Here is a 15,961-nt window from a genome sequence, read left to right on the forward strand (position 1 = left end):
AATGCTGGAGTAACTCAGCGGGACAGGCAGCATCTCTGGAGCGAAGGAAAGGGTGGCATTTCGGGTGGAGACCCTTCTTCAGTTACTCCAGCATTTAGTGGGAATCTCTGATGGGCACAGTCACTTTTACTAAACGACTGTAGACAAAAGTGCTGGAGAAACTCAGCGGTTGCGGCAGCATCTATGGAGCGAAGGAAATAGGCAACGTTTCGGGCCGAAACCCTTCTTCAGACTAAATGACTTCCGCGCCACACCCAAACCCCTCGGCCCGTCCGCCCACTGCTAGCCCATGACGTGCAGTGACGAAGGGAAAATGAATGTGTGTTGCGTCACCGGACGGGTCCCGCCCCCGCTGTCACGTCATCGGGAAGGTCCCGCCCCTGCCGTCACGCCATTGGTCGGCTGGCGCGGGTGCCCTTGGCCGCGCCTGGATTGGAGGAGCGGGCTGTCAGTCGGGTGACGTGTACGTGACCCCGGGGGTCAGGCGGCAGAGACTGTCGGTCGGTCGGTCGGTGGAGGAGCGAGCGAGTGAACGAGCGCGGAGATGTCTCTGAAAACGACCGGAGGTCGATTCTACAGCACCCGATGCTGCGTCTTCTGCCATGTCCGCACCGGCACCATCGTCCTCGGAGCCTGGTACATGGTGAGTGCACGGCGGCGGCGACGGCGGCGACGGTGGCGGGCGGGCGGATGAACGGCCGCCTGGGCTCGGGTGGAGCCGCGGGCCGCGGATCCGGGCTGGGGAGGCGGACCGGTTCCGGGTGCTTAGACTCGGGGGGTGATGTATCGGTTGTGTCTGCTTGCACTATTATTGTTTGTTTTATGTGAATCTGTGTGTACATACACACACACTGAACTTATTTTTCTCGTTTATTATAATGTTTACAGTTTACAATGTTTACATATTGTGTTGTGCTGCTCCAAGTAGGAATTTAATTGTTCTATCTGGAACATATGACTCTTGGTGCTTCCTCCGTGGAACGGTCCAATACTGTCGCTTCCGCTCCTCCTTCGCCTCACTCCATCCTTTCTCCGCGGATTTGGGAACGGATCAAACCTTCGTTTCTACCCTATCGCCCATCCCCTTTACGTGAGAGATGGCTTAATGAGTCTGTCGTTTTAATGGAATGTTCCTTATCTGGGGGAATAAATTCATATGGTCATAGGAGCAGAAGTAGGCCATTTGGCCCATCGAGTCAACTGCGCCATTCAATCATAGCTGATCTATCTTTCCACCCCGACAACATTCTCCTGCCTTCTCCCCATAACCCTTGATGACCAAAATTGTTTGAGTATGTCTACGTTTTTTGGATAAATGGAAATCTGACACTCGTAATGATCTGAGAATCAGTTCTCAGATTACGCCAGAGACCTTTCCTATATTCCCCAAGAGTTGAACGCTTCCCTTGTTTTGAGACAAAGCCTCTGACGCTGCTCCTATTTACGATTGTTCTAATTGTGAATTTTGGCAGTTGTACTTGAACTAACTAGCATTTGGGTTCTCTACTACTGTATCTGCTGCAGTAAATTAAAGTTGTCGAATTCATTTTTAAACCTAAGTAAACGTTCTAGTTTAATCAAAGAAACCCCCCTGATAAAGTTCCCTATTTACAATGGGTTGGTAACAACACACAATGGGTTAGGTAAACCAACTCAAACTTTACTGAATCATCAGTTGGCGGAAGTGTCGGGGATACCCCAGTCAAGTAAGGAACAGGCATTTGATTTCCCCGCGCCACCAGTTCTCTGAACAAAAACTCACAGGCTGTTTTTATACTGTACATGCCATGTGGACACATTCCAAAGCCTGTCAGGGTCACAAGATGCAGCCAATATGTGCGTTTTTACAATACTGGGTACAATAAGTGTGACATCATACATAAAACTGAAGTTCACAACTAAATTATTTCAACATGATTCAGATTAATCAAAAACCCTTACGGCAGCAGTACACGACAGGGAGAGGAAATTCATGAAGTTTAAGAAAATTTGATTAATGAACAAAATTCCTTGTACCTATGCGTTTTTTTACACTTTATGTTTGGTGTCCACCATAACAACCGTTACATGAAATTTAGAAGGTCTTCTTAAGCATGACAGCTGATTTCTTCACTTTTGCTGTTTTTCAACATACAAATGTACTTTCTTGCTATAAACATGGAGTATGTGAGCAAATGAGCAATATTCGTGTTATCTACTGAAACGTGCATTATGCGCGTTACACAGTGTCCAAGGGTGGGCACCAAAATGAAAATGTCTCCTGTTTCTTCCAGTATTTCTTTTTTTCTAATTTTTCTCATGTTTTAAATAAACTTTATGGAAGTATTGTCCATAAATAATAAGAGACTGCAGGTACATAATTTGATGGAAATACAGCTACTATCGGGTTGCGCCATCAAGTGTGGCAGCCTCGCCAGCCGTTGTATTTCCTTTCACCCTTTTTTGTTATTTTTAGGATGTCATAGTTTGTTTTAAAGGTTTCTTAGCCTTTTTTATGTGGAGGGGGGAATAGGGGAAAACCGTTTCCAGTCACTGACCTGGACGGAGATGCGTCTTTTCTCCGAGTCACATCTTCGCCACCCCCTCATGGCCTACGAACTAGATTGGCAAGGCCTTTCCCGCCGGAGACCGGCCAGAGCTTCAGCAGAGGCCCAGCACTGAATTCCATCGCGGAGCGGGACGATCGCCTGTGTTGGGAGTGTTGGGCCTGCTGATTAAGACCGTGGAGCTGCGGTTGTGGAGCTGCTAGCCGTGGGCAACGTGACTTTAACATTGCGGAGTCCTGGGATCTTTTGCCGAGGGTCGCCAGTGTTGACTCTCCGTCTAGCTCGGTCTGTGGACTACAGGAGCCGCAGTCTACGGTTGGAAGTGGCCGATTCGGAAACTCCAAGCCGCTGGGTGTGTTCTTCCGTTCCGACGCTGGAACTCCGATGATCCCAGCGAGAGGGCCTGAACATCGGGCCGTCCTTAGCGGCAACTGCAGAGGGCTCAAAGGCCCCGACCATGGGTGAACAAAGAGGAAGATGACTGAACTTTATTGTCTTCCCTCACAGTGGGAAACGTTGATTCCGCTGTGTAGGGATGTTCATGTTAAATTCTATTGAATATTGTGTTTTTATTCGTATGGCTGTATGGTAACACAAATCTCACTGTACCAATTGGTGAGAGAGGGAGAGGGAAGTGCAGGGGAGAGATAAGTCTTTTTGCCTTCCATCACAGCGAGGAGGAGATGCGCTGTGATGGATGTCTGTGTAAATTGTGTTGTCTTGGGTCTTTTTTTTCTTGTATGTATGACTGCAGAAACAACATTTCACTTGAGCCTCTATGAGGTTCAAGTGACAAATAAATTGTATTGTATTATTGTATTGTATGTGACAATAAATGTAACTTGAACTACTGCAAAATGGTGGTGTTACTCGTGCGATGATGGACACTAAAAATATTCACTAATTTTGGCATGCAGCAGCTTTTGCAGAATTGTGATATTAATGTTACTTCTCATAATTTCATTACCTATTGAGTTCTTCAAACTAGAAAATGTTTAATCTCCTTGGGAAGTTCTTTGGTCTTAATTTACCATTGTGGTGTAGCGATGGTTACTCTAAAACAGGGTGGACACCGAGTAACCACTGTTACACTCTGAAATATGGCCATTCAGAGCACAGCCAAATTCATCAAAAGTTTTGCTTATTACTGTGAAACATGCATCTCTGCAAAGCAACAAACTTGAAAATGATTTGAATTATAATGAAATTAATGCAGAAGTTGCCTCTTTATTTCATTGTGCCAAAGCATGTCACATTTTTGTAGTCCAAAAAATTGATATTTTTGAGATATAAACTGGTTGCATCAGGGAATTAATTTATTTCCTAACTTGATTTTATCTCTACTATCTCTTGCATACTTGAGTAACAATCGCTGGAAAAAAATTACACCATACTACTTGAAACAGTGGAGATATGACATTTTTAATGTTCCGTGCTAAAATCTCTCCAGTATTGTAAAAATACACGTATACATCACTCCAGGACAAGTCTGAGCTTGTCTCTTATCAGTTGGCACCTTCAGGACAAGACCGTTCAAAGGCATCTAAAGGGCCTATCTCACTTGGTAATTTTTTCGGCGACAGCGGCATCATTGACTGACGTATCAAAAAATACGACGTGATGACGTGTGCCGGTTTTTCAAATGTCGCAACCACTTTTTTGGTGTCACTGGATATTGAAATAATCAAAATCTTTTGGCGACACTGATATGACGCCGGCAAAATCGCCAAGTGTGACAGGCCCTTTCTATCAATTGGTACTTCCAGGACAAGACATTTCTAAGGCATTAGTCATTGTCTCAATACACATCAGTGTTTGGAGTACCTTCAGGACAAGACATTCCAAATGCATTAGTCATGGTGCCAATATACAGGAGTCCAGGGCAAAAGTTTGTGTTTTTCTGTCTATAGTGTCACATTTCCACTTCACCCCTATTGACATGTTTTTTCAAACTTTTTCTTGTGTTTGATTTTTTTAATCCTGATTTGGAAAGTGCATTCTGTACAGATCATGTGCATGAAAGAAACAAGGCCAGATGTAGGTAATTTGGTCCATTGTTCTTACTGCTTCATTTGGTAAAATTATGGATGATGTTTTTTGTCTGCCCTTTTCCTGTACTAAACTGGGAATGTTGCAGTTCCTTCTTGAACATACTTAGCAACTAAGTGACCACAACCCCCTGTTGGGAAGAGAATTTAAATGATTAGCTCCCTTGTGATTGAAGATTTATTCTTGTCTGTTTTGAGACTAACCCCTGATTAAGGATTATCCTTCCGGGAGAAATGTACAGTATATGTAAGAAGGAACTGCAGATGCTGGTTTATACTAAAGAAAGCCATAAAATAGTGGAGTAACTCAGTGGGGCAGGCAACATCTCTAGAGAAGGAATGGGTGACATTTTGGGTCTGAAGAGGGGTCACTACCTGAAACGTCACTATTCCTTTCCAGAGATGCTCTTGTCCCGCTGAGTTGCTTTAAAATTTTGTGTCTAACCTCAGGAGAAATAACCATTTTGGATACTTTTCAACCTGATTACTACTATCTTCTAACCCAAGAGAATTATAGGGCCCAGTCTGCTTAAACTCTTTTATATAACAAATTTGCTGTCCCACTAACCAAGTTGAACCTTGCATGAACTCTGAATTGTGAGTACCTCCATCCTGTCTTTCGCTCTAGTCCTCTACACTGTATTTCAGAATTAGTCTTGCAGAATTTCAGAATTATAGTTCACTATAATTTAAGCAATACATCACTATTTATGTTCAAAAATCCTCTTGCAATGAAGTCCAATATATTGTTACTTGTTTTAAACAGTAATCAGTTACTGATTAATGTGCTGGGTTTTTGAATACTTTCATTTTGTTGCGTTCCTTGTTGATAATTTGCAAAAAAGTTGCCTGAAAAGATCTATCATTTGATTATTGAAGGTGCATCTGGATGACTTTGTAAACTTCTATTGATTAACCATCAAATCACCTATTCTCATTCTGGCAACAACACTTGGTTGTCATAAAGTAATTTCATCTTGGCTGGCTGGCAGCAAATTGTTTTGCTCTGTCATGCAATGCATAATTGGGCAACAGCTAATTGTGACTGTTGTGTAGGTGGAAATATACTTGTAACTGAAACGTCATACAACTTGGTGTTCTTGAAGGAATCCATGCGAAGAGCTTTTGAAATATAAGCAATGAGCGGAATAAGCATAGTGCCCTCAAATGACATTAAATGAACTAGAAACTGTGGGTATCCAATAAGTGTGGGTTTATAAGCTGTATATAATTTATTTCATGTGTTTTTAAGCATCAGCAATATCTCTGATAATGCTCTTGCGACATAATACACGTATTCTCTTCCATGTCAACATCTGTGTATGTTTTTTAGAGTCTTGCTTCTTGTAATACGACTCAAGTGTTTTATTGTCTTATGTCCCGAAACAGGACAATGAAATTCTTACTTGCAACAGCTCAAAAGGTACGTAAACATAGTACCCAGTAGGTACCATAACAAACAATAACAAGTTCAATAAATTTTAAAGTGTGGTGCAAATCAAAAACAATGCCCAAAGTCCCTAGTGCAATCAAGGTAGTTTGGAGTTTTGGTTGGAGTTCATTGTGTTCAATAGCTGATGGTTAGACAGACTGGATGCAGGAAGATTGTTCCCGATGTTGGGGAAGTCCAGAACAAGAGGTCACAGTTTAAGGATAAAGGGGAAATCTTTTAGGAATGAAATGAGAAAAATATTTTTTACACAGAGAGTGGTGAATCTCTGGAATTCTCTGCCACATAATGTAGTTGAGGCCAGTTCATTGGCTATATTTAAGAGGGAGTTAGATGTGGCCCTTGTGGCTAAAGGGATCAGGGGGTATAGAGAGAAGGCAGGGATGGGATACGGAGTTGAATGATCAGCCATGATCATATTGAATGGCGGTGCAGGCTCGAAGGGCCGAATGGCCTACTCCTGCACCTATTTTCTATGTCTATGTTTCTATGATTGTCAGGAAGAAGCTGTCCGCAATGAACTTGAACCTGGATGTTAGTTTTCAGGCTCTTGTTACTTTCCTGATGGCAGGAGTGAAATGTGAGAGTGGGGCCTGGATGATGCTGGTCACCTTTTTGAGGCAGTGCCCTCTATTGATCCCTTCGATGGTGGGGAGGTCATCCACCACATTTTGTAATCACCTTTGTTTCTGGGCGTTCAAGTTGGTGAACCAGGCCGTGATGCAACCAGTCAACATACACTCCACAGTATGCTTGTCAGGGCTCTCCTTAAATTTTTTTCTCTGTTTACAGCTGGGCAACCTAGCTGTTTTTAGGTTGCCTAATGACAGTTTACGTGGTCATTTAAGACGGCTTGCATGACGCGTGGGATAATGTGCTCGGACGAAGTGTGTAGTTACCAGTCAGAATTATGCTCAATGAAGCATTCACATATTATTTCTGCTTCAAATAAAGTCACAAACTAAACATATTCACCAATCAAGACATGATATATACCACAATGACATGCAGCAAAATTATAATAGTATCTCAAACTATTTTTACATGTTGCAATGAATACAATTTCTATTATTTCTTTCCATTTCCAAACAAAAATGTGGTTGGATTATTCAGCGTATGATTAAACTCGGTGAGACCAAGCACAGGCTTAGCGATCGCTTCGTACAACACCACTCAGTTCGCAAAAAACAACCTGATCTCCCGGTGGCTCAGCACTTCAACTCGGTCCCATTCCGAATCCGACCTTTCTGTCCTGTTTCCTCCACGGCCAGAGTGAGGCCCACCATAAATTGGAGGAGCAGTGCCTCATATTTCACTTGGGCAGTTTACACCCCAGCGGTATGAAAATTGACTTCTCCAATTTCAAGTAGTCCCTACTTTCACCTCCCCTTCACAGCTCTCCCTCAGCCCATTGCCTGCGCCTCTTCCTGTCTTCTTCCCACCCCTCCCACCCTTGCATCAGTCTGAAGAAGGGTCTCAACCCAAAACGTCGCCCATTTCCTTCGCTCTATAGATGCTGCCTCACCAGCTGAGTTTCTCCAGCTTTTTTGTTTACCCATTCACTCATGTTCTGTTATCTCACTTTCCTCATCCACTCCCTACACATTAGGGGCTATTTTATAGAGACGAGTTAAGGGCAGATGGCGCGCAAAGTTTTTGTACATCCCAAAATCCTGGGGCACCGCACGTCACTGCCTACGTCACCATGCACGCGTAATGCGTGCGTCGTGATGCGCAAATTATATCGCGTAAATGACGTGCAAATGACTGCACAACTGGGACAGACCCGTTAACCTACAAAGCCAATGCATCTTGGGATGTGGGAGGAAACCCACACGCTTGCAGGGAGAATGTGCAAATTCAACACAGACAGCGCCCGAGGACAGGATCGAACACAGATCTATGCCGTGTGAGGCAGCAAGTCGACCAGCTGTGCCACATTATTTTGTTTTCCCACACACAAAAAAAATTATACGCTGATAACTTTGGTTACTAAAAAAAATAAACTATCTATTTTCAGTCTTAAATCTCTAAATCACGCTATGTCCCCCTTTACAGCTACTGTATGTTTTAATTCCGTTCAAGACTATGGGGCAGTACATTGACAATAGATAATAGGTGCTGGAGTAGGCCATTCAGCCCTTCGAGCCAGCACCGCCTTTCAATGTGATCATAGCTGATCATTCCCAATCAGTACCCCTTTCCTTCCTTCTCCCCATATCCCCTAACTCCGCTATTTTTAAAAGCCCTATCTAGCTCTCTCTTGAAAGCATCCAGAGGACCTGCCTCCAACGCCCTCTGAGTCAGAGAATTCCACAGACTCACCAATCTTTGTGAGAAAAAGTGTTTCCTCGTCTCAGTTATAAATGGCTTACTCCTTATTCTTAAACTGTGGTCCCTGGTTCTGGGCTCCCCCAACATCGGGAACAAGTTTCCTGCCTCTAGCGTGTCCAAACCCTTAACAATCTTATATGTTTCAATGAGATATCCTCTCATCCTTCTAAACTCCAGAGTGTACAAGTCCAGCTGCTCCATTCTCTCAGCATATGACAGTCCCGCCATCCCGGGAATTAACCTTGTAAACCTACGCTGCACTCCCTCAATAGCAAGACACCATAAAGTTGCTGCTTAAAAGTGCCAGAGACCCAGAATTGATTCTGAATATGGATGCTGTCTGTATGGAGTTTACTCCTTTTCCCTTTGATCGCATTGGTTTTCTCTGGGTGATCTTGTTTCCTTCCATATTCCAAAGGTGTGCAGGAACCGTTATCAGACCCAACCCAAAACGTAATATTTTCCTTTTGTCCAGAGATTCTGTCTGACCTGTTGAGTTACTCCAGCTTTTTGTGTTTATCTGCAGTTCCTTCCTACACACACGATACTATACGATAGAACTTTATTAATCCCAGGAGGGAAATTGTGTGTGGGTATCACACACACACACAAACAATATATACTTATATGTTCATATGTAAATACACACTGTTTTGTTTTCTCGTTTATTACATTGTTTACAGATTACTATGTTTACATATTCTGTTGTGCTGCTGCAAGTAAGGATTTCATTGTTCTAACTGGGACGTGAGAGAATAAAACACTCTTGACTTGCGTCGCTAATGTGTGGGATAGAACTAGTGTACGGCGTGGACTCTGGGCCGAAGGAAGGGCCTGTTTCCACGCTGTATCTTTAAATTAAACTAAAAACACTAAAACCGGAGGGAGTCTAAAGTAGGGTCTCTACCCGAAACATCACCCAATTTCTTCTATCCAGAGACGCTGGCTGCTCCATGGAGTTCTCCCGCACAATTAAAGCATGGAATATGCTTGCAAATTTGAGTGTTAGTTTTTTTGCCATTATTAGGCCGTAATTGACGAAACGTCTTTGAAATATCGTTAGCTTAGAACAGGCCTCTGACATACCTAATGTGATCAGTTTTATGTCTGGTTCCAATTTAATTTTAAGTATTTTAGAGAAGATATCAAATATTCCCCTCCAGAAGTTTTGTAACTTTATACAGGAAGCAAAAGAATGGGTTATAGTTGGTGGTTACACAAAAAAGCTGGAGAAACTCAGCGGGTGCAGCAGCATCTATGGAGCGAAGGAAATAGGCAACGTTTCGGGCCGAAACCCTTCTTCAGACTGGAGTCCAGTCTGAAGAAGGGTTTCGGCCCGAAACGTTGCCTATTTCCTTCGCTGGAGTCCAGTCTGAAGAAGGGTTTCAGCCAGAAACGTTGCCTATTTCCTTCGCTCCATAGATGCTGCTGCACCCGCTGAGCTTCTCCAGCTTTTTTGTGTAACCTTCGATTCTCCAGCATCTGCAGTTCCCTCTTAAACAATGGGTTATAGTCGCTTCTTGGAGGTGGCATTCATCACAAATTGGAGAGACGTTTGGGAAGATCTTGTTCAATTTGGTCTTTGAATAGTAGTCTATGCAGTATTTTAAATTGTATCAGGGAGTGTCTGACATTGAGAGAGCAGTAGTGTATGTATAGTAGGTTTTCCTCCCTGATATCCTTTGAAATTAATGAGCCCAATTCGTCTTCCCATGCTTACCGTTGCATCTCAGAAGATGGGGTATGTGCAATTAAAAGAGTTGTAAATGTAGGATATTAACTTACTTGTATCAACATGTCTATTCATGCATTTGTCTAGCATATCTGGACCCATAAAATTACAGTCTTGTGTATATGTTTTCACATAGTCTCGGATTTGAAGATATCTAAAAAGATTGCTTGCTTTCAAATTATATTTCTCCTGTAGTTCTTGAAACGAGAGGAAAATCCCCTTCTCGTAAATATCTCCCACCGTTTTAATTCCTGAGTTTTTCAATTGTGCAAACACCTTATCTAAAGTAGACGGTTTAAACGAGGGATTGTTAGCGATTGGTAAAAGGAGAGAGAAATTTCTCAGATTGAGACTTAATTTCAACTGTTTCAAAATGCATAGGGTACTGTGTATTATTGGATTTTGCTCATACTTTGACATTCAGATGTGTTGGAGAAAGAAGAATTGCGCCTATATTAAAAGGCAAACAATCTTCCCTCTCCATTTTTAACCAATTTACCTGTTGACATGTATCATCCGTCTATGTAGATTAAGTTTTAATATTAGTCGCCCAGTAGTAGAAAAGGAAATTAGAGAGTGCTGATCCTCCATTTTCTTTAGATTTACACAAATGTCTTTTATGTATTCTATGGGTTTTATAGTTCCAAATGAAATTTCTTTTTCTGCATCTAAAGAAATAATTTAAAAAAAAAACAACTTTTGGGGAGATATATCGGTATTGATTGAAATAGGTATAGGAGTTGTGGAAGTGAAACCATCTTTATGGCATTTACTCTACCTATAAGGGAAATAGGGAGTGTTTTCCAGAATTGAATGAGGGCATTTAATTTAGTAATTAATGGTGGGAAATTTGTTTGAAATAGAGAGATGTATTTTCTAGTCACGTAGACTCCAAGGTATCTAAATTTTTCAGTAACAATTCTAAGAGGAATTTTTTGGAGTTATGAAGGGTCTTGAGCTTTTTTGGCATAATTTCACTTTTATTCCAGTTTATTCTATACCCTGAAAAGGAATCAAATTGTTCTATAAGGTTTAATACATTTGGGATACTAACTTGGGAATTGGTGATGTATAAGAGTACATCGTCTGCATATAACGATATCTTGTTATTGGTATGTTTGGTATTGTATCCATGAATACCCGAATGTACTCTGATGCTTTCTGCTAAGAGTTCTATGGCTAAGGCAAATAACATTGGTGAAAGGGCACATCCTCGTCTATTACCCCTGGATAATTGAAATTTAGGTGACAGCATTTGATTAGTCAATATTCTGGCTGTCGGGTTGTTATATAACAGCTTTGAACAGCCATGAAATTAAATTTTATCCTAGTTGGAATTTTTCCAACACTGTAAAGAGATAGGCCTATTCTACTTGGTCAAAAGCTTTTTCTGCATCTAAAGAAATAATTGTTAAATCTTCATTTATCGTTCTGTGTGAATAAATTATATTAAATGGGCATCTCAAATTATGAAATGAATGTCGCTTAGGTATAAACCCAGTTTGGTCTGGGTGTATTAATTTACTAATGTACAGACTTAGTCTTCTTGCCAAAGTCTTGGCTAATATTTTCTGATCTGTATTTAGATAAGCTATTGCTCTATATGATCCAGGCTCTTCAAGATTTTTATCTTTTTTAGGTATCAGTGTAATGGTTGATTCAGCAAGGGTTTGTGGTAAGGTCTGTTCTTTAAAAGCATGTATATAAAGGGCTTGTAAACATGGGGAAATTAAATCATTGCATTTTTGTAGAATTCATTACTGATCCCATCTGGACCTTGCGTTTTCCCACTTTTCAGTGATTTGATAGTCTCTTCAATATACTTTATTGTAATCTCAGCACCTAATTCTTCTCGTTCCTCATTAAGTGATGGGAGGTTGCAATTGTCAAGAAAGATTTTGATCTTTGAAGAGTCGGCTGATGATTTTGATCAGGGCTCTCGCTTAACTTTTTTCCCCTGTTGCCAGCCGGGCAACCATGGCAACTTTTTCGGTTGCCAAAATACAGTTTAGGTGGTCATTTAAGATGGCTTGCATGACGCGCGTGATAATGTGCTCGGATAAAGTGCGTAGTTACCAGTCGGAATTATACTCAATGAAGCATTCGCATATTATTTCTGCTTCAAATAAAGTCACAAACTAAACATTCACCAATCAAGACATGATATATCCCACAATGACATGCAGCAAAAATTATAAGACAGTATCTCAACTCTTTTTACACATTGCAGTTAATGCAATTTCTATTAGTTCTTTCCACTTCCAAACAAAAATATGTTTGGATTATTCAGCGTATGATCAACCTGTGTCAATAAATCCTGGACCATGGTAACATATATGCGTACGTATAGTTGTGAATGTTGCTCATTAAATAACTACAGTACTGATACTCCATAGTAAGAGCATTGATTTGCCGTTAAAATGAATTCTGTAATAACGTGTCAACGTTAGCAGTGACAATCGAACACTGCGGTTTTAATGTTTCGCGTGTTCACAATTTAATTAATCCATCTTTATGGATTAAAACAAATAATAACATTGGGAATTAAAACACATTTGATTGCATTCCGTTATCAAACATAGTCAACATTCACTCTGAAGACATTTCCAGGACAATTGGGTCAGGGAAGGGGGTGTGTGTGAATCAGTGCGGGGTGAATAGAGGGCCGGGTGGGGGGGGGGTCATAAGGCAGTCGGTGCAGAATGGATATTGAGGCAGGTGAATTAGTACGTGTTGGTTGGGGTAGGTAAAATTGTGAGGGGAGAGCACGGGGGATGTCAGTGATGTTGAATGGGGAGGTTCAGTACGGGATGGATGGGGGTAGACAAAAGTGCTGGAGAAACTCAGCGGGTGAGGCAGCATCTATGGAGCGAAGGAAATAGGCGTTTCGGGTCGAGACCCTTCTTCAGACTGTTCCCCCCATTCTTCTTGATTGGGAGGATCAGTACGGGATGGATGGGTGGGGTGGTAGATCAGCGCAGGATGAATTGGGGGGTGGTGTCAGTACAGGGTGGATCGGAGGGTCTGTGCAGGATGAATGGGAACTCACTACAGGATGAATGGGGGAAGGTGCAGGGTAAATGGAGGGTGGGTCAGTATGGGATGAATGCGTGGATTAGTACAGGATGGATGGAGGAAAAGTGCAGGATGGCTGGGAAAGGGGTAAGTACAGGGTGAATTGGGGAACCAGTGTGGGGATGGATGGGGGGGGGGGGGGTGGCAGGAGAATTAATGCGAGGTGGATAGGGTGATCAGCGCAGGATGAATAGATTGGAAGGGGGAGGGGCAGATGGGAAGGGGAGCACAGGGGATGTCAGTGAGGACTGAATAGAGGCGGGAATGGGGATCAGTGCCGACGTAGAGGAGGGGTCCCAGGATAAAGTGGGGGTGGAGGGGGCATACGAGAGGGAGAGAGAGAAGAGGGGCGAAGTGGGGAGGAAGGAAGGTCAGCGCTCCTCGGACAACATAGCCCCACTGCCTTGGCCGTTGGGGATTTCTTCGCCACCACCTCCCTCCTCCGCCAGCCAACAGCAAGTTGCGGGGCCGAGCGGTGCAGCTCAAAGATCTTATAGCTATAGGATCTATGGTGCAGCTGCTTCAGAAGTGTCGGAGCGAATATCGGTTCCGCACAGCAGCGGCCGCGACAGCAATCCCGCTAACGGCGAAAACGGCTTTAAAAAACAAAGCCTCCCGCACGCCGAGGCCTCCCCCTCCCTCCCTCCTCCCGGCCTTGGCGTGCGGGAGGGTTTTTTTTAAAAAGCGCATTAGCGGCAAAGATCCTATAGCGGAGCTCTGCTATAAGATCTTTGGTTAGCAGGTTTGCAAGCAGTGGCCCTTATCAAGGCGGGCGGGGGGCGGGAGGAGGAGGAGATGGAGCCGCTGTTCGGGGCCGTCATTCGCTGGGACCCTTCCTCACCACGCACCTAGTATCTTGCCCACGCAATACAGCCGTCACCGCCGACACAAAACTTTGCGTTCCTTTTCTCCAGAGATGCTGCCTGACCCGCGGAGTTACTACAGTTTTTTGTGTCTATCTTCGGTACAAACCAGTATCTGGTTGCCAAGCCGGGCAAAATGACTCGGTGTTTAGGTTGCCCGGTAGCGCTTTGAGTGGTCAATGGCACCCGGGCAACCGTTAATTTCGAGCCCTGTTGATGCACTCTGTACTCACAGTTACTTGATTCTGCGGCTGGCACGGGCTGGCACGGACACTTTAATAACTGGCACTGGCCACTCAAATCAGCTGCCCCGGACATTTTTATGATTGGTTTATTGTATTTTAACGTTGTGTTTTACCTGCTTTTAACTATTTATACTGTTCCATCAGGGACTGGATTGTTTTTAGTGTTATTACGTGTGAAATGTTTTAAATTTCATGTGCGATGCTCCGCTATTCCCTGGGAAACGTCTTTTCATTTTGCACTGTACAACTGTTGCTTGCAAGATGACAATAAAGGTTGATTGATTGCATATAGATTTTGATAGAACTTTAGGAATCTTTCATTAATGTCTTTGGGAAGTGTGAGCACCTTTTCCTGATCAAATTTTTTGAATAGTATGATCTTTTTCCATTTTTCTCAGTTGGTGTGCCAGAAGCTTGCGGTTTATCACCAAATTCAAAATTTTTGTGCTTAGTGTATTGAAATATCTTAATAACTTTTGCGAGAGGATCTGATTTAATTTAAATTTTAATGCTGCTATCTTATTATGCTTAATAGTAGATGGATCAATCACATTTTCTCAGTCAAGCTGTTTAATCTGTGTTTCTAATTCCAATTGTTCCAACCTGTTTTTTTAATTTTGAAAAGCTCGGTACGTGATAATGCAGCCTCTGATAAAGGCCTTGAAAGATTCCCACAATAATATAGCCGAAATACCGGATGTGTCGTTTGTCTCATAGAATAATTCCATCTGTTGCTTCAAGTAGTCACAACAACTTGGCTCAGTTAGTATTTGTGGATTAAATCTCCAGAACTTTTTTTAATTATGCATTCCTTCTAGTTTTAAGGAGAAGGTAATGGACAATGGTCAGAAATGATGTTATTGTGGTATTTGGGATTAAGTGTAAAAGGGATAAGTTTTGAATCCACCAGAAAATATTCAATTATTGTATACTTTTTGTGAACACCTGAATAAAAAGAGTATTCTCTTCCGGATGGTTTGGCAATCCTGAGTTGAACGAACGGGCAAAATGACACCGCTTTTTGGTTACCTGGCGGGACTTTAGGTGGCCATTGGCACGCAGGCAACCGTTAATTTCGAGCCCTGCTTGTAGAAGTTTAAGAGAGTACTCATCGACATACCAAATCTCCTATATCTTCTGAGGAAGTAGAGGTGTTTATGGGATTTCTTTATGATTTAATCAATGTGCTGGGTCCCGACAGATCTTCTGAGATATGCACGTCCGGGAACTCGAAGTTATTAACACTTTCCACCAGCACCACTGTTGGTGAAGACAAGTTTGTTGATCCTTGGCCTTCCTAATTGTATTCCAAATTCCAAGTGAATAACTTTGATTGTAACATTGCTGCTTTGCAGAATTATTGAAGGATGAAATTGAATGCTCTTTGCCTGAGCATTCAATCATTACATTACAGGTGCACAACCTTTTATCCGAAGATCCAAATAACGAAAACCTCCGAATAGCGACATTTTTTCAGTCCTTGAAAAAAGGTCCTTGAAAACGTTCACGGAGGGCGGCCCGCAGAGGTGACAGAGGAACCTCCGGTCGGTCCTCGAAGAAAGGGGAACTAAATCCCCATCCATAAAAGAGAAGGTGAGGGTATATTGCGCGGGAGGGTTAATAATTGACAATATGCTGCTGTCTGCCCGCTGAGTTAAAAAAGTTCCC

At 42.6% G+C, this 15,961-nt stretch overlaps 1 protein-coding gene across 1 annotated transcript in view; it reads left to right on the forward strand.

Annotated features, from left to right (window-relative positions):
• The first annotated feature begins 455 nt into the window (after nucleotides 1–455).
• laptm4a (lysosomal protein transmembrane 4 alpha) overlaps nucleotides 456–15,961 on the forward strand; it is a 29,189-nt gene continuing 13,683 nt past the window's right edge. Inside the window, exon 1 of the mRNA XM_055635400.1 lies at nucleotides 456–643. Coding sequence (XP_055491375.1) covers nucleotides 545–643 — 99 coding nt within the window. The 5' untranslated portion in view covers nucleotides 456–544. The remainder of the gene's footprint in view (nucleotides 644–15,961) is intronic.

Source organism: Leucoraja erinacea, chromosome 5, assembly GCF_028641065.1.
Source record: "Leucoraja erinacea ecotype New England chromosome 5, Leri_hhj_1, whole genome shotgun sequence".
In the NCBI taxonomy this organism is placed as follows: domain Eukaryota; kingdom Metazoa; phylum Chordata; class Chondrichthyes; order Rajiformes; family Rajidae; genus Leucoraja; species Leucoraja erinaceus.